This window comes from Odocoileus virginianus, chromosome 30 (genome assembly GCF_023699985.2).
Source record: "Odocoileus virginianus isolate 20LAN1187 ecotype Illinois chromosome 30, Ovbor_1.2, whole genome shotgun sequence".
Classification (NCBI taxonomy): Eukaryota; Metazoa; Chordata; class Mammalia; order Artiodactyla; family Cervidae; genus Odocoileus; species Odocoileus virginianus.
The window spans coordinates 20065460-20088084 of NC_069703.1; the positions used below are offsets into that span (position 1 = coordinate 20065460).

Genomic DNA, 22625 nt, shown 5'->3' on the forward strand with positions numbered 1-22625 from the left:
AGTGTCTTAACCACTAGACTGCCAGAGAAGTCCCTATATATAATAGAGTGATTTTTTTTTTTTTAAAAAAAAGCTTTAGTCACAAAATAGTTTGGTCAGGCAAAAGCAAAACAAAACCCCCAAATTTATCACGTACTTATTCCATATGGGCTTTATAAAGGCAAGAAATGTGAAATCCCTGAAGTACCATATACCAGTAAAGCAAGCTGCTTTTCTCAGCCATCCAGAGATAGTGGGAGAAATGATCTTTGTGTCATTCTTGGTTGGAATTGGATATACACTTAGTTTGAGCAAGAACCTGAGAGGGGCCCCTGTCTTCTAGAACGGTGTATATTTTAGGGGCTTGATTTGGTAAAGGTGGTGGCGGCATACTCTACCACACAGTATGGCTTTTATAGAGTTTCAAATTTTCAGGAATAATACTACTTAATGTTAAAGAATTCATTCTAGTTTATCAATAAATACACAAAGCATGAGCATTTTAAATAAAATTCTTAATTGTTGAAGTAGAGGTTCAACAATTAAGATTTTTTTGAGTAGCGATAGTGTATATCTGCTCTAATTTTTCTTCTCAATTACAATTTTTACATATTTCTAATGAGCCATAGTTTATAAGTGATCAGCCTGCTTTTCTAAGTATAGATACTCTTGGAAAATTGCAGGTAGATGGGGATTTTGGAAATTAAACTGTAATTTCCCAAGGGGTTGGTGAAAGAATCAAAGAGGAATCCTATAAAGTGATGTTTCTTTGTCTTAGTATGTGTCCTACTTGTAATATATTCGAATGTGTGTTTCTAAATTATTCTCTCAAATTTGAACATGGCTTGCTTTAATATGGGAATACATGCCTAAAGTGAACACATTCACCATGATATTGAAAAGAATTATCAGCCAATAAAATTATTGTTAAAAAAGCTTCTTACAGCAAGGAGGGAAATTACTATGTGTTGTCCTCACCTTTTTTTAAATGTTTATTTATTTATTTGGCTGCCCTGGGTCTTAAATGCTGCATGCAGGGTCTTTAGTTGTGACACATGGGACATAGTTTCGTGACCAGGGTTGGAACCCAGGCCCTCTGCATTGGGTGTGCAGAGTCTTAACCAATGGACCACCAGACAAGTCACTCTTAGCATTTTTGAAGCTATGTTGATTTCAGGTCTGCCATAAAGGTATGGGTCAGAACTTGGCCATCTGATGTAGTAGCCATTATCCACAGGTGGCTACTTAAATGTAATTTCAGTAAAATTAAATAAAATTAAACTCTAGTCCCTCAGTCATACTCTTCACAGTTCAAGTGCTCAGTAGCCTATTGTACAGGCACAGTTGGAAATACAGCACTTCCCTCATTGCACAAAGTTCTACAGGACAGCCCTGGGCTAGGCTTATTCTCATCTAGAAGACGTTAGAGGGAGATAACGTGACTTCTAATTTGGGGAGGTTCATATCTACTACAGAACTTATCCAGTTGTTCTCAGATGTTACACATTTATGAATGTGCTTGTATCATATCCTCACAGTGTCCTTGATCCTGAAAAAAAAAATGTGACAAACAACTGGCTGAGTTAGAGAAAAGCTTGAATGAGGGAAGATAGAGATGCTCCTTTCACCTGTTAGTGAAATTCAGCTGGAATTCAGCTCCTTCCTCAGCCAACTCATCTGTACTCTGGCTCTCTCCCAACGGAGAGTTGCCACAAGTTTTGCTTGTCATCGCCTGCTGTTCCTCTCTTTATGATCAACAGCATCTCACTTCTCAGTCTAGAAAACTAAATGCAACATCCAGCAAAGGTTAACATTTTAAAATTGCTGCTTTCATAATACATTTTTCTTTGTTAAGTGAGAGTCTGAGACAACTGTGTGTCTTTAAGAAAACTGAGAGGCGTTCCATGCCCTGGCCCTGTCAACTGACCATTGGCTCCAATTTGTCTATAAAGATTGTGGCTTATAAATCGGTAAGTGGTAGGTACACATTTTTTAAAGAAATGTTACCGGGCAGACAAATGCACTTATATAAGAAACTGGCAATTCATGTATGGGTTATTCAAAACCATAATTACTGCTTCTCTAACTGCTCTCCCTGTTTATTTCATCTCTATTTAGCTTTTATGTAAAAGGCATGCTAGGGGAGGAAGTTTTAAGAATGTCTGTAATAGAAGTTAGTTCCCTCCTCTTTCTCTTTCTCTCCATTGACGATTGTTAATCACAAGTTTCAAGTCTTTCCCTCTCCTTTTCTTTTTTAAAAGAAAGAAAATGAAATGCATTAAGTTGCATTATTGTAGTATTGTAGCAGAAATACAGATACACACCAGAGTTAAGTTCAGAGTTTTTAAAGCTCAGTCACATCTAATTCAGTTATTAATGACCTGGTAGTAACAGCATCTAAAAAATATGAACACATTTTGACCTATTATTGTGAAATGGCCTTTTGCAGCATATGTGCACAATAGCACACTCTCAAAAATGAGTTGTCTTTGGTAATGACTTGCTGACATTCCAGTTTGAATGTCAGTCTCTGATCCATGCCTCCACTTGACCCTCCTTGCCTTTTTTCTTCAAATGCACAAAATAAATATATAAACACACTTAAATATATAAAATGTACAAAAGCATGTTTTTTTATAAAGTGTTTTTTTTTTCTTTTAATAGTTAAGGACTTAATTCCAAAACATACTACATGAATGAGCACCATGGAGGTGCTTCAAGGCCCAGAATAGTGTCCCTGAGAATAAGTCCCTTACCTTTTTTTTTTCTTTTGGTAGTTTCTTTTTCATATTTTCTTATTGATTTCTGACTACTGATAGACTATTTTCCCCTCTTTTCTCTATTGAAAAAGTATGGTAACAAAATGTAGGGTTTTCTATTATTAGGCAGTCGGTTTTGTATAGAAAGTGTTTGAGTATCTATGAATATTAATATTTATCTGTGGATTACCCTTGGGGAAAATAAAATGTAGAAAGGATTATAAAATAAACTAAAAATTTCCACAGTAAGCCAGAGACAACAAACCAGTGTAGCTGGAGTGATTTGTTTTGGATTTTTTTCTGTAAAGCAGAGAGTATATATTAGTTTTTCCTCTTTCATCAATCTGAACCCTGACGTTCCTTGTTTTCCCTTTATTTTTCTTTTGAAAATCAGATTCTACAGGAGAAAGTTAAAAAGTGTTGGACAGTTGTGGATGCAAGAACTCTGAAAAAAGAAGATATACAAAAAGAAACAGTCTATTGCTTGAATGATGATGATGAAACTGAAGTTTCAAAAGAGGATACTATTCAAGGTATTAGGCCAGTGAGAGTTTCACTGTTGCCTGGGAGATTTTCTTCAAGATGATACGAGGCAGGCTAGGTTTTGTGTTGTTATTTGTCTAGAGACGCATCTGTGTGAGGGAATCATGGGATGCTGGGTTCTGTTAATTCATCTGCTGAGGCTTGGGTAGGGCTGTTCTGAAACAGGAGTATGCTCATGCATTTGGTCTCTCTGGGTTTTATTTATTTTTAATTGTTGATGATTGCTTTACAATACCGGTTTGATTTCTATCATATATCAACATGAATTGACCATAGGTGTCCATATGTCCCCTCCCTCTTGAGTCTCTCTCCCCCTCCCGCCCATCCCCACCCCTCTGGGTTATCACAGAGCCCCAGTTGAGTTCCCTGAGTTGTACACCAAGTTCCCGTTGGCTGTCCGTTTACATGTCTCAGTGTCTATGCTCCCATGCTCCTCTCTCCATTCAGCTCACCCTCTCCCTCTTCTCAAGTGACAGGACTTAATACTTGGCTTTGTTTTGAAGTCTGAAGCTTACTAGCTAGGGAAATGCTTATATTAACATGGGTGAAGCAAGTTTTTTTGTGAATCTTTGACTTCCATGGTGATCATTTTTCTGAATGCCAGTTTCAGGTCTCATAATGTACCAGATTAGCTCCCTTAAGGTAATTTAGAGGATAAGAAAAATTATTTATATTTGTCATGTTGCTCTATATTCATTGGGATCTTTAGAGTTGTACTTCATATATTTATATCCATTGGCTCTGTAGAGTGTATTTAGAGCATGTCTTTATCCAGAGGGCTTAGAAACCAGCTGAATGTTTAAGAGCTAAAATGATAAGGTACCAAATGGTGGTTAAGATAGAAGCCAGAGTCTTTATATAATAAATTTATCACCAGACTACTATATGGTAAATAGTCTCAGTATAATTTTAATATGCAAGTGTTGAAAAAATTCATTTTATTTGTGTGGCATTGTATCACAGTATTTGTGTATATTTATATGTTTTGCAGAGTTTCAGGGGTGTAGGAGAATGATTAAAAGTGGTAGTGGTTATGCCTCCTTTCTGTCTTCTCATGGGTTATATTTAGAATGTAATTACCATCCCATAATCTCTACTAATTCTTTGATTCAGCTCATCGGTAGAGTGTGGTTAAGAACAGAAGTTTTGGAGTCAGACTGGTTAGAATCTTGGCTCCACTACTTGCTAGTCATTTAATCCTAATATAATGACTGTCTCATAGTAGGAGGATTAACATGATTAAGGGCATAAGACCAGAAAAGTAGAAGGCCTTCTCAATGATACTGAATAGTTGGGTAAGATGTACTGGGCGTATACAGATTTGTGGTCAGAGCAGTATATAAAAGACATTTTTATATACTTCTTTTCTCTTTTAGTCTTCACAGCAAGCAGTTAAGTAGGCACTCTTGTTCCCATTTTACAGATAAGAGAACTGAGGCTGAAAGACATTCATTAACACATGCAGTATCCCGTAGTCAACAGCTAGTAGATTTGAACCCAGGGCTGCAAGAGTCTGTGTTTCTCCATACAACTGAGTTAGGAAGGGCTCTGAATGATACACTGAAGAGTTGATGCTTAATTTTGAGAGCAACATGGAACTGTGTATAATTTTGAGGAGCAGAGTGTCAGAGCTGTGTTTTAAGAAGATGAGTAGAACATCTGGGTATAGGATGAATTGGAAGGAGAAGGGACTAGACATGAGGGTGCCAATTCTTTTGGTTGCAAGCAAAGAAAGCATCTCTGGTTTATCTTAGGCAAAAAGCAAATTCATTGGTACAGCAATGGAGAGGAAAGAGTTAAATATGGTTTAAGTTCAGAGTATAGGTGTGTAGCTTTTCTCTTAGATTTTTTCTGTTACCCATATCCTTCCTTTGCCTGTCCTCTACTCTCCACCCCCTAATAGGTAGAGTTCTCTCTTTTAGATAGAGGGATCAGTTAATATGAGCAGACTGTGGTCGTATTTGTATTCTGTTCTCTACTTTTGGCCATATACAAAAGTTACAGTAATTGATTTGCCGTTTAAAAGATGAACCAGAAAACATGACACTTTTAATGAGAAGTTTCAAATTACTCTTGAACAATTCAAGTAAGATGTCTGAAAAAACATTATATATCACTCTTATGTGCCATATATTTCCCTCTTAATTTTTTGTTGAAATTTTTTTTATCATTAGCTTTTGTTAAAAGACATACAGAAACGTGTTTCTTTTTAATCAAATAAATTGCATGAACAGAGTGAGAGGGACTAAGAAACATTGGATCACAGAATCTGCCCCTAGACACACATGTTTCTTTGTTTCTTGGAGTGAAGATGCACGCATGTGCTTTTCCTTTTTATCTGCCCAAGGTCAGACTCCTTGGATTTTGATGATCTTGCTCCCTATTAAACATACAATAATATGTAGTGAAAAGGCACAAGCTTGCATAGAGCAAAGACCCTGAAACAGGGTTGGAGTTTTTTTAAGGAGCCAAGAGCCTGTATGTGTATGAATACACTAAGTAATTAAAAAAAAAAAATATATATATATATATATATAGAGACAATCCTACCCCAGAAATAAAATAAATTTAAATGCAGAAAAATATCCAGCACATCAATTGAATGTTTCTGAATAGAAAAATTTTGGCATCCTCCATAGGCATTTATATATCTCCAGCATCCATTTTTGGGAACATTTTGTTCTGAAATTTTCCAGTGGGCGTTTTTCTCTGTAGATCTCCAGGTTTCTGAATAAATGTGCTCTTGTTATTATTTTTACAAATAATGATTATACTTTATAGTCATTCATAGTTTATCTTTGGAGGATAACTAGTACATTGCATTTGCTGCTATTCTTTCTTCTAGGCTGGATAATCATCAAGGTAACTAGATGGCAGAATATGCTACTTAAAAAAATGTAATTAGATTTTAATTATCTCTATATTGTATATGTTTGTGGATCTGCTGCTGCTTTTCCCTCTTTGATCACAAGGGACAGAAATTTGATTCCAGGGAACAGTAGATAGAGGCTTGATCCGGAGTGTGCATATATTGTTAATGTATGTGTGGGGCCAATTTCAGCTTGTAGAAAATGAGGCCCCATATGCTTAACAGATGCTCTTCTCTTATTCTCCAGGGTTCCGCTATGGGAGTGATATCATTCCGTTCTCTAAAGTGGATGAGGAACAAATGAAGTATAAATCGGAGGGAAAGTGCTTCTCTGTGTTGGGATTTTGTAGATCTTCTCAGGTAAAGCACATATTCTACTAATTGTAAATAAAACAGATGAGCTTTTTTCTCATTATTTGAAGTGGTGTGGTTTTGATCGGACCTTTTATTTATACTTATTTCACTTTTAATTTTTCTAAATTCATTTGCGGTGCTACTATCTTTGATTTTTGAAGATTGAAAATCAGGAGGTAGAGAAGTCAGCATAAATCAGAAGAGCAAACTCAGTAAAAAGTCACTTCTTCGCTTTGGTGTCAGTGGTAGCTCATGGTAGCCTTAAAGAAACAGCAGCCAGTTCTTTGCTATTGTATTCCTTTCTCTAATTGTAAACTGGAATGTTTTATAGGAATGAAAGTCTAGTTGAGTTTTGAATGACCATAGATCTCTTAGAATATCATTGATTTATGCCAGTCACCCTTCTCAGTGCCCAACAGAGACCTAAGATGTGAAGCTTGTTCATAAGTCATTAGTTCTTTAGACTGCAATACAGAGATGCAAAATAGACACAATGGGAAATGCAGTAACTCAGTGAAGGCTATGAGATACAATATATGGTCCTGGAAAGAGTCATTAAAGATTCATAGAGGTCTTAAGTGAAGGGAAATGTTCTTGAAATGTACTTGAATAAGTAGAAAGTGCATCTTTTCGGCTTTATAGGGATGAAGAGATTCTTGTTGGCTCTAGAAGAACTCAAGTGAGAATTAAAATAAAATAAATATAATCCAGTATACCAGATTTGAACTTCTTCATGTTGCTCTAGCTTGTAGTCCTTGTCTAAGTCAGTGTTAGAATAATTCAGTGAAATTGGGGAGAGTGTGTTTCATGATATGCTCAAACTGTTAGGTGCATGTTTAAGACTCATAAGCCAAAAATTGAGAATATTTACTTAAAGTCAATACAGTTTTAATGGTGAGATTAAATGCTTTTTGGAAGTTAAGAGTCTCTAACAAATTACAATCAACATACTTTTCTTTAAAATTATTTACTTTGGGAGGTGTGATTAAACTTAAAATTTATGTTTATTAAAGTCAGTGCTTATGAGTCAAGTGAAACAGAGCCTCCATTCAGACCTCCTTGTAGAAACTGGCCTCTTAAGAGCTAATTCCAGATAGGCAGAAAAGAATTGCCTATCTAAAACCGCTACAACTGTAATTCGGGACTCAAAAAACTTAAATCATCTGTGCCACAATGGGTGTTGGGGCCCACTTAGTTAAATGATGAAGCAAGAAAGAGTGAGCTGAAAAAGTACATATTCCATTTAAAGAGATTTTTATTCACTTAAACTGAAGTTTTAAGTCATGAAGTATTTTCTAAATCAACTTTTTTTGATGTTAAGCTCTAAGTTATTTTTAATCTTAAGTACAGTAACAGACAGATACAATAGAAAATCATAATAGCTACCATTTATTGAGTGATTACAATAATACAGTCAGTATACTAAGCATTTTATATAAATTCCCATTTAATTCTTATTACAACCCACTTCAGTTCAGTTCAGTTGCTCAGTCATATCCAACTCTTTGCAACCCCATGGACTGCATGCAGCACACCAGGCCTCGCTGTCTATCACCAACTCCCAGCGTTTACTCAAACTCATGTCCATTGAGTCAGTGATGCCATTCAACCATCTCATCCTCTGTGGTCCCCTTCTCCTCCCGCCTTCAATCTTTCCCAGCATCAGGGTCTCTTCAGATGAGTCAGTTCTTCACATCAGGTGACCAAAGTATTGGAGTTTCAGTTTCAATATCTATCCTTCCAATAAATATTCAGGACTGATTTCCTTTAGGATGGACTCGTTGGACAACCCTCTTAGGTACGTGCATGATACATACTTTATATATTAGGAAATTGAGATTCAGAGCTGTTAGATAATAGGCCCAAGGTCACCCAGTTAGAACGTGGTACAGATGGGTTTTGAACAAGGTCTCTCTATGTCTCTAAAGCTATGTCATTAATCAACTGTGATCTGTGCACCGATAGGCTCATTTTTGAATAGTCTAGCTTTTGCATACTTGCTTTCGTGTATTGTGTTAACAAATGCATACACTGCAACTTAAGAAGGTTTTTCCATACCAACTAAGGTAAAGTGTACGTATGTACCTTCTAACAGACTAGTAATTAGCTTTAAATAAATAAGATCACACAGTTTTCCAGATTCCCTTAAACTGAGGGACAGTAATATTTCTGGATTGAATTAGTATGAAACTTTTCATTGTATAAAATGGACTTTTTGGTTTGGTTTTTTTTTTTTTTTTTTTGAATTGTGAATTACTTTTTTAAATTTTCAAGAGACTTTTCACTTTGTCTTCGTCCAAGTTGTCAGTGTTCCTAGTATCTAATTATAGGATGGATAAGAATTTAGCCAGAAATTCCCCAAATGTCTGACTGTCCTTTGAGAAGTCATTTAGGTGCCTTAGGAAAAGGTATCATTAACTGCTCTTGAATCAATCAACTATTACGGATTCTAATAAAAGGGCAAATAAATCTATACAAATATAGCAGACTGAAAATATAAAATTATTCCCATATTTCTTCAAATAATGGTTTTCAGGTAGGGAATGGATATGAAGATGGAGGGTATTTGGATAATATGGGCCTCACCCCCACACCTTTGAGGCTTAGTTTTCTTGAACTGCTGTTACTGTGAAAGTGCTCACAGTTTCTCAGCATTAGAGGTGGGAATGCAGAAAAAATATTTGAGAAGCATTACTTCTCTTATGGCACCTTCTTAGAAACTCTGGGCTCAAGATGACATAGATCAAAGAGATGTTGATCTTGGTTGATAGATGCAGGTGGTTATAATATCAGGAACTCTTAGTATTCATTTTCTAGTCTTTCTTTGACTCTGATGCTGTGCTAGTTAAGTAATTTAAAGGACAAATGGCACTCTAGTCTCTTTGCAATTCATCAGTGCTTCGTCATTGCTCTTAGGGTGAAGTCCAAACCACTTTGCTTATGAGACTTCATGATCTGATCTGTGCTAAATCTTACTCATCTGACTTTACATTTATCGTGTTTAGCTTATTTGAACCTCAAGTAGTAAGTTGTTTCTAGTGCTTGTGAATGTTTCTCAGCAAGAGCATTTTGAATAGAATTTCTTAATAACATGTGGCATTATGGTTTCATATGTTCCTTACTTTGGATCTAAACCAGTTCTTTTCCTCACTTCCTCCTGTAGGTCCACATGAAATATTTTATGGGAAATCAAGTTCTAAAGGTCTTTGCAGCAAAAGATGATGAGGTGAGTTGACAGTCGGTCTTTGAGGCAGGGCCACAGAATTGAATTGTCATTTTAAGTGAGTTGTTCGGGGCTTTTATGGTTTAAAATAACATTAATTCTTGCAACAGGGGTGGGAAAATTCACTTACCTTTAGCTTTGAAAATGGACAAGTGATAAATGAATTTGTCATAGCTTGAGCACAAGGCCTGAGAACATAGTCCTGCAGTTGGAGATCAGGTGAGTATTCAAAACAAAAATGTTTGAACAAATACATTTAATTTGAGGATCTCATGGTCACAGGTTCAGGAAGTGTGGCATTAGGTTAATATTTTCATTTTTCATAAGCAGAATATTTAGTGCTGGCTTGAACTGAACAAAGCTAGTGGAGGTAGTGGAATTCCAGCTGAGCTCTTTCAAATCCTAAAAGATAATGCCGTTAAAGTACTGCACTCAATATGCCAGCAAATTTGGAAAACTCAGCAGTGGCCACAGGACTGGAAAAGATCAGTTTTCATTCCAGTCCCAAAGAAGGGCAATGCCAAGAATGTTCAAATTGCCAAAGTACAATCATTTCATTTGCTAGCAAAGTAATGTTCAAAATTTTTCAAGCTAGGCTTCAACAGTTCATGAACCGAGAACTTCCAGATGTTCAAGCTGGATTTAGAAAAGGCAGAGGAAGCAGAGATCAAATCGCCCACATCCATTGGCTCATAGAACAAGCAACAGAATTCCAGAAAAACATCTATTTCTGCTTTACTGATAATGCTAAAGCCTTTGATTGTGTGGATCACCACAAACTGTGGACAATTTTTAAAGACATGGGAAAACCATACCACCCTACCTGCCTCCTGAGAAACCTATATGCAAATCAAGAAGCGACAGTTAGAACAGGATATGGAACAATGGACTGGTTCAAAATTGGGAAAGGAGTGCATCAAGGCTGTATATTGTCACCCTGCATATTTGACTTATATGCATAGTGCATCATGGAAATGCCAGGCTGGATGAAGCATAAGCTGAAATTAAGATTACAGGGAGAAATACCAATAATAACATCAGATATGCAGATGACACCACCCTTATGGTGAAAGTGAAAAAGGAACTGAAGAGCCTCTTAATGAAAATGAAAGAGGAGAGTGAAAAAGCTGGCTTAAAACTCAACATTCAAAAAGCTAAAATCATGGCATCCGGTCCCATCACTTCAGGGCAAATAGATGGGGAAACAATGGAAACAGTGACAGACTTTATTTTCTTGGGCTCCAAAATCACTGCAGATGGTGACTGCAAACATGAAATTAAAAGACACTTGCTCTGTGGAAGAAAAGTTATGACCAACCTAGACAACATATTAAAGAGCAGAGACATTACATTGCCAACAAAGGTCCATCTAGTCAAGGCTATGGTTTTTCCAGTAGTCATGTATAGATGTTGGACTATAAAGAAAGCTGAGTGCTGGTGAATTGATGCTTTTGAACTGTGGTGTTGGAGAAGACTCTTGAGCGTCCCTTGGACTGCAAGGAGATCAAACCAGTCAATCTTAAAAGAAATCAATCCTGAATATTCATTGGAGGGACTGATGCTGAAGCTTAAGCCCCAATACTTTGACCACCTGATGTGAAGAATTGACTCATTGGAAAAGACCCTGATGCTGGGAAAGACTGAAGGCAGGAGGAGAAGGGGATGACCAAGGATGAGAAGGTTGGATGGCATCCCTGACTCAATGGACATGAGTTTGGGTAAACTCCAGGAGTTGGTGATGGACTGGGAGGCCTGGCGTGCTGCAGTCCATGGGGTCACAAAGAGTCAGACACAACTGAGCAACTGAACTGAAGACAGTACTTAGCCAAGAGTAGGCACTAAGTTAATATTCCTTGAACTGAAAAGGTAATCTTATTATGACATCTGTAGAGGATTTTGATGGCCAGGTGTTGATATCATAGGTTTTTTTGTGGAGGATATGGGAATATACATAGCTAAGTTTGATGGATGTTAGGAATTGACACATAGTATCAAAAACATACAAATGTTTTTGTATTTGTATTTGAGAAAAATACTAAGTGTTTGAGAGGTTAGGGAGTGGGGGAGGGCTTAGTAAAGCAGATCTGAACCAGAGAGCTTGTCAGTTTGCTGATTCTTGAGGATGGGTTCGAAGCTTGAGAGCCAGAGACTTGGGAAGAGCATTCCAGTGAGAAGTTGTACATGGAGAAACTGCTGGGGCAGGAAAGCACAAGACTTGCCTGTGAGTGATGATCTCCTCTACTGAGGCTGAGAGAGGTGCCTGTGGAGGTTTTTATGGAAGAGAGCGACATAGCTCTCGGAACAGGGGACACCGTGATGGAACAGGGCGGATAGAATCTGAAAAATGGCGTTAAAGTCGAATTTGTAGAACTTGATGAACACTTGAAGGACAGTAGGGAGGCCTTATCAACAACTTTAGGGCTTCTCATTTGGAAGTGATATTTGTGGAAGTAGGGAATACAGGTGGAGAAGAGGGGAGAGGTACTAAACTTAGTTTTGGTCATGGACAGTTTGAAATACCTGAGGTATAACTATACAGGTTATCTACCAACTAGTAGGCTATGTAAGTCTAGATCTTAGGAGTTTTAAAGCTGAATATACAGATTTTTGATTCGTCAACTTGTGGGACTGGATGAAAGAAATTGTCACGAAAGTAGAGTTCTTTTCGAGTGAGAGGAGGAGAGAAAGGCCAAGAGCAGAGTTTCAAGACTGGAAGACGGAAAGAGCTGGGGGAAGAGTGGTCCACACCGGTGGAATAAGCAAGGGAGAGCGTTGCTTCTGAAGCCAGAGACGGAGAGAGTGCAGAGAGAGAGAGGGGTGGTCAGATGCTACTGAAAGGTCGCACAGACAGAATGGAGACTAAGACTTTGGCAACTTGGAGATCACAGGGCACTTCAGAGTAGTTTCAGGAAGGAAATGGCTATGTAGCTGGTTTAGATTGAAGAATAATTGGGTTCTAAGTGGTGAAACAAGATTATTTCATGAAATTTAAAGATGAAGGAAAAGAAGGTTACAGATAATAATTTATGGAGAGAGGGACAAAGAAAAATATTGTTTAGAGTTAGGTATGAATTCAGAGGAGGAGGAAAGTTGAAGGAAAAAGAGCATATAACGAAGTTCCCGAAGAGGTACAGTAAATGTGATCAAATGCAGATGTGTACAGTGTAGCCTCCAAGTGGATAGAGGAGTATTTAATATCTGAAACAAGGAGAAAGTGGGTAGCAATCTTACAAGTATTCGGTTGTGCTGTGAAAATCCTCACATGTTGGACACGTGTTAACATAGGCATCTCTCTTACTAGGCAGCGGCAGTTGCCCTCTCCTCCCTGATTCACGCTTTGGATGAATTAGACATGGTGGCTGTGGTTCGATATGCTTACGACAAAAGAGCTAATCCTCAAGTTGGCGTGGGTTTTCCTTTGATCAAGGACGCATATGAGGTAGAACCTGCAAGTCTTTTATTCATATAAATTTTTTCCCTTCAGTTGCTTTGTTCTAAGCAGTGTTTTTCAACTGTTCATGTGCGTGGGAGGTACTGAGGGAATCTGGTTAAAATGCACATTCTGATTCTGTAGCTCTAGGGAGGGCTGTTGCCTGAAATTCTGCATTTCTCACCCACTCCCACCTAATGCTGAGACTGCTGGTCTGGAAATCACACTTTCAGTTGCAGTGAAAGAACATAAATTACGACAGTGTACAAGGAGCTTCCTAATAAAACAACTAATAACGGTTGACTATGACTTACCATTTACCTAATCCAGTGACTTCCTCTCCATTCTCATCCTTCCTGACTTCTCAGAACCTCAAGGGAATACAGATTACCTCCCTTTTTACAACAGTTTTTACTATGGATAAAGGTTGAAGGTGTGATTTTCTTGTGATCCTGCTGAGTTTACATTTTTGTAGAGCTCTCCTGTTGAAAATACAGGTCTAGATTCCTTGCCATTTCCTGTGTCTCAGAGAACTCACTGTGGCAGAAATGGAAGAGAAGGCAGATATCCTGACTTGCACGTCAGCCTGCCAGTCACCTTGACTCTTCTCATTTACTGTGTTGGTCATGCATTTTGTAGATATCTGATAGTCTTTCTTTGAGCGTTTCTTTTATATTTACTATTTTTGTGCTGTTTGCAGTTGTGTACAGCTAGTCACAGGGCTTCCCAGGTGAGACTCAGTGGTAAAGAATCCACCTGCCAAGCAGAGCCATGAATTCAATCCCTGGGTCAGGAAGGTCCCCTGGAGAAGGAAGTGGCTACCCACTCCAGTACTCTTGCCTGGGAAATCCCAGGGACAGAGGAGCCTGGTGGGCTACAGTCCATGGGGTTGCAAGGAGTCGGACACGCCTGAACTGAGCGACTGAACAACAGCAACGGCTCAGAACAGAGATGAGAGCGCTTCACTCCCCATGTCCTGTACTTCTGCCTTCTGATTTTTGAAATCCCTCTGTTGAGGCCATTTTCATAGCATTTGGGATCAGCTTTAAATTTTTCCGTTAATTCAGTTGTCTCTGTTTTTATCTCCGCTGTTTCTCATTAGTGTTTAGTGTACATACAGCTGCCTTTCATGGAAGATTTGCGCCAATACATGTTTTCATCCTTGAAAAATAATAGGAAATGCACGCCCACAGGTGAGTTTATTTCCATTTTGCTCACTGATTTGCTCTAAATACAGACTAGGGGAAACCACCTGTCTTTAGTCATGTTTGGGGACTAGGATTTCACAGGGTGGGGTTATAGTTGACCCTTGAACACTGAAGAGGTTTGGGGCACTACTCCCCCAGTTGAAAATCCATGTATAACTTTACAGGGCCCTCAGTATTCACATATCTGTATCTGTGGATTCAGCCAATCTCAGATTGTAGAGAAATGTACATATTTACTTGTAATCCACATGTAAGTGGATCTGAGCAGTTCAAACCCATGTTGTTCAAGAGTCAGCTGAAGTTGAATTCCAATCACAGTGGTATACTGTAATGATGAAAGGTGGTTTTTTCCCAGTAGTAGGGATTCTCCAGCATCCCCCTTCTGACTTAGAGGTTGTATCTAGGGAGCAGTTTAATGGAAATGGATGTACATTCTCTAATTATGAGCAGAGGGTTTGTCCTTCTGTGCAGTGAATTGACACATAGTATCAAACTTGTGACTAGTGTCCTACAGAAAATATGATGTAACTTTAACCATACTTTTCTCTTTGCCCTTTCTTCCTAGTTCACATTTTCAGTCCAAGTCCTGTTGCTTCTTATTGCCAGGAGTTACTGGGAGCTTAATGAGAAGAGGGCTTTATTAAGCATCTGTCTGCAGATGTCAGGATGCTACACACAGTGATTCTCACACACATAGATTCTGTCTTCCATAAATCTCACAGTTTAAGACGGTTATCATAAGACATAATAGTGGACTGAAATAGAGAACATATCAAAAAGAACACAGAATGATGAATAGATGTTTTAGCTGACAACTTTAAATCTGCCTTGGTATAGGATGAGGGAGCTATGAGGTGAGTTCAGAACTGGGTGCTCTCTGGATGTTGGGAGCAGGGTGTGGGAGAAGAGCCAAGAATCAAATCCGTCATGTGGAGTCAAGCATGGACTTGAATGTGTAGAAGATGCCAGTGTATTATAATATTCAGTCTTTCCTCTTGATAATTCCAAACTTTAAATGAGAAGAATATTTGAAAAAGAGAACTTTGTTGAGAGAGAACCTAATAGATATAAATCACACAGGATCTAAAACATTATTTTTCGATCTGTTGATTTATTTCATGTGACTTGACACTTTTGTTTGCATTTGCTCCATTGGAAAAACAGATCATTAAAGCTGTTTGATGTATTTCCTAAGTCAGCATTTATGTAAGGGTATGTGATGCCAGTGTGGTCTGGCCTGATACTAGCCTGGAGTAGCAGATGAAAATCACTGAATATTCACCCACACAGGTACCACCACCCACTTATTGCCGGGTGGACCTTGCAGTTGTTAGTTTGAGATGGTGCCTGAAACCTCCCTTAGAAAGTCAAAAAATCGGACAGAAATGTCTCATGATAAATGTCTGTATGCTCATTCCTTTTGTAGTAGCTGTCTGAAAGGGATGTTTGAAAGGTGAGGAACAGAAGTATAATAAACTTTGAGGAACTGCTTACTCTTCCGCCTTTTGCCTAGTGGCTGTGAATGATCCCAAAACAACACTTCAGCTTTTTAACAGCTGAACTGCCATATGAATCAGCAGAATGAAAGTTCCTTGTGGTAGTTTAGGTAGAAGCATTTTGGGGAGAGTAGCTTTTGGCTGTGCCATTTTTATTGACTTCATAGATTTTTACTGGGAAGAACTTGCTTTCTATCTGGTATCTGAGAGACATAAAGAAGAGGACACCATGTTTCTGCTCTCAGAGATCCTTAGAATTTTCCTGGAGTAGGGTAAGACATGTATGCTGGACATTTTTCCAAAGAAGACATACATATGAATGGCCTGCAGACACATGAAAAGATGCTTGACATCACTAATCATTAGGGAAATGCAAGTTAGAACCACATCTGTCAGAATAGCTATCATCAAAATGACAATAAATAACATGCTTGTGAAGATGTGGAGAAAAGGGAAACCCAGTGCACTGTTGTTAGAATGTAAATTGGTGTAGCTACTATGAAAAACAGTATGGAAATTTCTCAGAAAATTAAATTTTTACTGTACCATCCAGCACTTCTGATTCTGAATATTTTCCCACAGGAAACATTAACACTAACTCAAAAAGATATATGCATGCCTATGTTCACTGCCGCATTATTTACTACAGCTGATATGGGAGCAACTTAAATGTCCATCAGTAAATGAAGGAACAAAGCAGATGTGATACACACACACACACACACACACACACACACACACAGTGGAGTATTATTCAGGTATAAAAAAGAATTAAATCCTGCCATTTGCAGCATGGATGAACCTAAAAGGTATTGGGTTGTCCAAAAATTTCGTTTGGGTTTTTCTGTTACATTTTATGGAAAAACCTGAACAAACTTACTGGCCAACCCAGTATTATTCCAGGTAAAATAAGTCAGACAGAGAAAGAGAAATACGGTATGATTTCACTTAAATGTGGAATCTAAAAAACAAAATGAGCAAACAAAACAGAAACAGACTCATAGATACAGAGAACAAACTGGGGGTTGCTAGAGGGAAGTAGAATAAGGGGATGAGTGTAATAGGTAAGAGTGATCAGAGGTAAAAACTTTTATTTATAAAATAAGTCACAGGGATAAAACACTTTTTATGTTGCGAATATAGTCAGTCAGTTCAGTCGCTCAGTTGTGTCCGACTCTTTGCAACCCTATGGACTGCAGCATGCCAGGTTTCCCTGTTCATCACCAATGCCTGGAGCTTGTTCAAACTCATGTCCATTGAGTCGGTGTTGCCATCCAACCATCTCCTCCATCATCCCCTTCTCCTCCTGCCTTCAATCTTTTCCAGCATCAGGGTCTTTTCCAGTGAGTCAGTTCTTTGCATCAGGTGGCCAAAATATTGGAGCTTCAGCTTCAGCATCAGTCCTTCCAATGAATATTCAGGACTGATTTCCTTTAGGATTGACCAGTTGGATCTCCTTGCAGCCCAAGGGACTCTCAAGAGTCCTCAGCACCACAGTTTAAAACCATCAGTTCTGTGCTCAGCCTTCTTTATGGTCCAACCCTCACATCTATACATGACTACTAGAATATAGTTAATCATATTGTAATAACTGCATGGTGACAGATGGTAACTAGATGTATTATGTTGGTGATTTTGTAATGTTTAGAAATACTGAATCACTACATTATACACCTGGAACTAACGAAATGTTGTAGATCGATTCTACTTCAATTAAAAAAAGATATGCATGCAGGTCTATGTGATTAATGCCATGAGATTTGTGAGAGGAAAGAACTCTTATCTGCCTTGTAGAGCTTGTAAAAGAATCCACTCCCTCTGGTCCAGTAACGTCTTCCTGTTAAGTTGGTATGTGCCAATACAGGTTATGTTAAATCCTTATAAAGCTGATGTTTCATTACGAAGGGAATGTTTTTAATGTTTTTCTCCTTTGCCAGTTACTAGTTGATTTTAATGTCAACTCAAGGGCTCCCCTGGTGGCTCAGACAGTAAAGAGTCTCGCTGCAATGCCGGAGACCTGGGTTTGATCCCTGGGTGGGGACAATCCCCTAGAGAAGGAACTGGCACCCTAGTATTCTTGCCTAGAGAATTCCATGGACAGAGGTGCCTGGTGGGCTAAAGTTCATTGGATCTCAAAGAGTCAGACACAGCTGAGTGAGTGACACTTCACTTTTTCCATGAATACCCAATATTTTGAATTACCATATAGAAGGTGGGTTTTGTTTGACTGTGGTGCATTCCTCTAGAGCACTTTTGATAAGATAACCCGTTGTCAGAAGTTCATCAATTGGTAGAGCTCAGAAGTACCTAAGAGACCAGCTATTCTAAATAGCTCTCTTTGCCAATAAGAAAACTGAGGCTTAGGTTAAATGACTTATGTAACTGGAGAGTGCTTTTGGCAGGGCCAGGACTGTCTATCCTGCCAGTGTTGCTGTGAACATCTATGAATGGAAGGCGTTTGTTTGGGAGACTAATGGAACTAATCATTGTTTCTTTTTGCTGCTTTGTTTGTCCTTGTCTTAAGAGGCACAGTTGAGTGCTGTTGATGCTTTGATTGACTCCATGAGCTTGGTGCAGAAAGATGAAGAGGAGGGCACCATTGAAGACTTGTTTCCAACCAGCAAAATCCCAAATCCTCAATTCCAGAGACTGTTTCAGGTGAGAGAGGAAAGATGAACCAATAATAGACTTTTTTTAGATGAAAGAGAGCAGAATGAAAAGTTAGGGCAATTGACTGGTCCAAGTCAAATCGAGAGCTCAGTTGCTCTGTTTAATGAAAGGTTAACACCTTTCTCTTCTTACTGAAAGACGATTGAAAAAATACTCTGAGCTTTTAGAAAGAACGAAGTAAAGTTCAGATGTTCTTAAATATTTTTTTCTAGGAGAAGGCTGGATTTTTGGTTTTGTGTCTTAACTAGGAGGGCAAAATAAAAACCTGTTTCTTTTACATATATATAAATATATATGTATATATTTTAACAGTTTCCTCCTATGTTTTATGTAAATGAGACTTTTCATTGTTTTTTAATATCCAAATAGTAGGGGAGTTTTTAGGGACTGTGTAGTATATAACCACTATTACGGAAGAAGTGTTAGAAGTCAGATAGAGAGGTTATAGTATGAACTTATTAAACAGTAACTAAAGAAAAATTTAAATTTCTGAATCTTGGTCCAAAGGAATTAGAAGATGGAGATTAGATTAATGGAAACTGGGAACTTGATAAGGGAGCGACTTATTCAATGGAAGGGGAGGGATAGGCTAGTGTTGAAGGTTGGTCCCAGTCCTGGAGTGACCTGGTGACAGCAGGACGTAGGCGTGTCTGAACCCCACGAAGGTGCAGAAAGTCACCAGCAGCTTCTCTAGGCAGACTTCTCCCCGAAGGGAAGTGGAGGGCCTACTCTTATGACAGGTGGGGAGAGGCAGGGAGGTGGGAGTGGAGGCTTCGTATTGGGGGTCTACTGATTGCCCCTTTGACTCATTTCTCAAAGCATCCTTAACTAATTCAAATCCATGTTAGGGCCTGTTATGATTTTATGGACTTTTCTACTCAAAAGAAGCCTACTAGTTTTTTGATACTAGGCGGTTTCCTTTAAACTTCCTTTAAAGAAGTCTTTTGTTCTAAAATCAGTACTATGAAGCTTAACAGGTCAAGATCTGACTCAGTACTTTTGTATTCTAAGTATAATCAAGTATAAATTACTTGTATACATTCCTTTGCTGTCTTTAACAAGTAAACTGCTGTTTTTGACAAATGGCCTTTGCCACTTGACAGAGAAGGGAGGAATAGATTAGTTGGTATGGAAAGCTTGCAAAAACAGTTCACCGTGGTGAAAAATAGAAACTTCTAATACTTGGTAGGTTTATCAAGGGTGGGTACTATTATCTTCAACAAATATTTGTTGGATTAATCGAAACAGATGCAAGCCATAATGCAGGCATTGTTATCTTTTAAAGCTTTAAGAACTGGCAACTTTGATTTTTACAACCTGCCAACTTTGTTTTCTTCTGTGGGGGTGACTTTTTAATATGGTTTATCTGTATAAAGAAGTATCATTACCGGGGTATTTATAAATTGAATTCACTTTTTCTAAAACAAATATCGGGTACTCATAAGTGTTTCATGTGCTGGAGATAATGGAAGCTCACTACCTGAAAGGACCCCTCCAGAGGAATGAAAGAGAATAGAGAGAAGAGAGGAATAGAGAATAAAATAGTAAAATTCGTAGGCTCAACAGTGGTGGGGTACAAAATGCTGTGGGAATAAGAGGAAAGAGAGATTCTTGCAAGTGAGTGACTTAGGAAGATTTCATGGAGGAATAAAACTGATGTGTGGTGTGACGAGAGCACGCCAGGCAAAAGAAGTAGCACACGCAAAAACAAGAAAACATAAGAAGCGTGATGTGTTTAGGGATCCACAAAGAGTTCCATTTGGGAAATGGGCTCTATGGGAAAATGACGGGAAAGGTGGCAGGTAGCAGGCAGGTCATGAAGAGCCAGGAGTTTGGGTTTCTATCCCATAGGCAGTGGGTAATCAGGAAAGGCTGTTGTCAGTAGGCAGGTGATGTGAATTTTAGAAAATAGGTCTGATGGTGGCACGGGAGATGGGCTAGAGATCAGTTAGGAAACCTACAGTGGCCCCTAGGAAGACTTGAGTTACAGCAGTGACAGTATTTAGAAGCTCAAGTGGATAGAATTTAAGGGATTGGGTGGTGGCTGATGAGAAGTAGGAATTGAAGAAAACAGAATCCTAACTTGGACCCCTGGAGGGGTGATGTCACCATGAATTAGGACAAGGAAAGTAGAACGAACAGATAGAAGAGGTAGTTCATGTATTCTTGCAGGTGTTCAATTTGAGTTATCTGTCGGCTGTTCCAGTTCAGACACTCAGGGGGAAGTTGGAAATAAGGGTGCAAAGCCCAGGAGAGCCTTCAGGACTAAATGTCTGTACATTTGAGAGCCCTCCTCATTTAGATAGAAACAGAAGTGAATGCGGTCACCTGGGAGAGAGTTGAGTGACAAGGGGAGAGAAGGAAGTACTGAACACCAGTGTGACTGGACAGTTAGGGAGAGACGGAAAGGCTGCTAATCAGTGTTCCTACTCCCCCGCCCCCTGCCCCGCCGCCCCCCACAAGCTCAGAGAGGCAGAAAGAACTAGAGGGGTGTTGGAGTCAGACGTTGCGCAGTGGTGAAGGGAGCTGAACCTGGCGAAGGGCCTTTGGGGTTTGTAGTGACATCTCTGATGACTGCGAGGGCCCGGGGTCAGTAGACTGATGGGACAGGAGCCAGGTTACAGGGCCTGGAGGAGAAAGCTGTACTGATGAAGGGGAGAGGGAGGAACCGGGAAGCTACAGGAGGAGGTCAGAGCCAGGAAGACTTGTCTTTCTTTTCCTTTTAAAACGTCTTATAACTAAGGGTGAATGAGCTGGGAGTAGAAGGCAGAAGTGGGGAGAGGTTAGTAACCAACTGGTTGGCAGGAGGAGTTAATTTAATTCTAACTTGAGGAAGAAATGCTGAAAAATATCCTTTGTCAAGTGTACAGTTAATTCTGCCTTTTAAATAATTGATACTTAGTTGCTAAAATCAACATATCGAGTTAACCATGTGGCCTGAAGTTTTTGTTTTTGTTTTCTCTAGTCTTTTTCGAATTGTAAAAATCACGTAAAGGAAAATAGTTGCTTAAAGGAGAAATTAGGTAGACTGAGGACTGAGATCTCAGCGTCTTGGCCACTGAAAAGTGTCACTTTCTCATAACCTGTTTTTTTTTTAATAAATGGAGATTTTTTTCTAATTGAATTTTTACCCCACTGAGCCTTATTTAAAATGTGACTTTTGAGAAAACATATGAGTTTGATTGTTTTGAACATCTCTTGTGGGTTCCTTATTACTGACTTAAGGATGATGATACTATTTGAAAGAATTGCCTAGAATTCACAGTTCTTTCCCCAAAAATGTCACTTGACTATCACAGATAGAATCTCCCAGAGTATTTGAGAGGTAGTGTGCTGTGTTGGGTGTTGGATTTCTGCTTACTTCTTTAGGACTTTCTAAATTGTTTTAGGTATTATAATGACTGACCTGAGGGAGAGCGTGGTGAATTATAAATTATTCATGAGAAGGTCAGGGTAGATTCACAGAGTTTGAGATCTTTTTTGGTTTCCCCTTTTGCTGTGTATTAAACAGGCCCAATGTCATTGATGCGCCAGGGAAAGTAATTAGGAAAAAGGAAATCAGGACTCTGAAACAATGAATTTACCAGGAGAAGGAAGGCTTGGGGTTGGTCTATTGAAATCAGGGAGCAATACTTGAAATTTCTAGAGGAAATTGGTATTTAATTCCTACCTCGGGGTTTTCTTAATTTGTAGAACATTGACTCTGATGATATTTACTACTTAAGCCCAAGTATCTTTTTTTTTTAGAACTAAGACGTCTAGCTTCCATTTTCAACAGGGTAGGAAAACAATACATATATACCTTGTGGTATGAAACAGTAATTTTAAAATTGTAGGAACTATTCAGTTCCTTGGTTTTTTTCTTCACAGTTACTAACATATAAATTGTTTTAAAAAGTGGGAATAGGAGTTTTGTTCTCCAGCCTAATTTTGTAATTATCCTCTAGCGAGGGGAATAAAACATCAGTATATTCGTAAGTTTCACTTTTTCTTTTTTTTTTTTCCTAAATGGTTACTTCCTTCTTTGATGACATTCCTGCATTCCTTTTAGAGTTTTACTTTTCTGGGCAGATAACAGTACTTTGCCAAGGCCT

At 38.6% G+C, this 22625-nt stretch overlaps 1 protein-coding gene across 3 annotated transcripts in view; it reads left to right on the top strand.

Annotated features, from left to right (window-relative positions):
- The window catches only part of XRCC5 (X-ray repair cross complementing 5), a 79836-nt gene that overhangs the window by 12523 nt on the left and 44688 nt on the right, over positions 1 to 22625 (top strand). For all 3 annotated transcript variants that reach the window (XM_020896318.2, XM_020896319.2, XM_020896321.2), the window contains 7 exons: positions 1835 to 1949; positions 3133 to 3271; positions 6398 to 6510; positions 9668 to 9730; positions 13029 to 13166; positions 14260 to 14350; positions 18386 to 18519. In XM_020896318.2, the coding sequence (XP_020751977.1) occupies positions 1835 to 1949; positions 3133 to 3271; positions 6398 to 6510; positions 9668 to 9730; positions 13029 to 13166; positions 14260 to 14350; positions 18386 to 18519 (793 nt within the window). The remainder of the gene's footprint in view (positions 1 to 1834; positions 1950 to 3132; positions 3272 to 6397; positions 6511 to 9667; positions 9731 to 13028; positions 13167 to 14259; positions 14351 to 18385; positions 18520 to 22625) is intronic.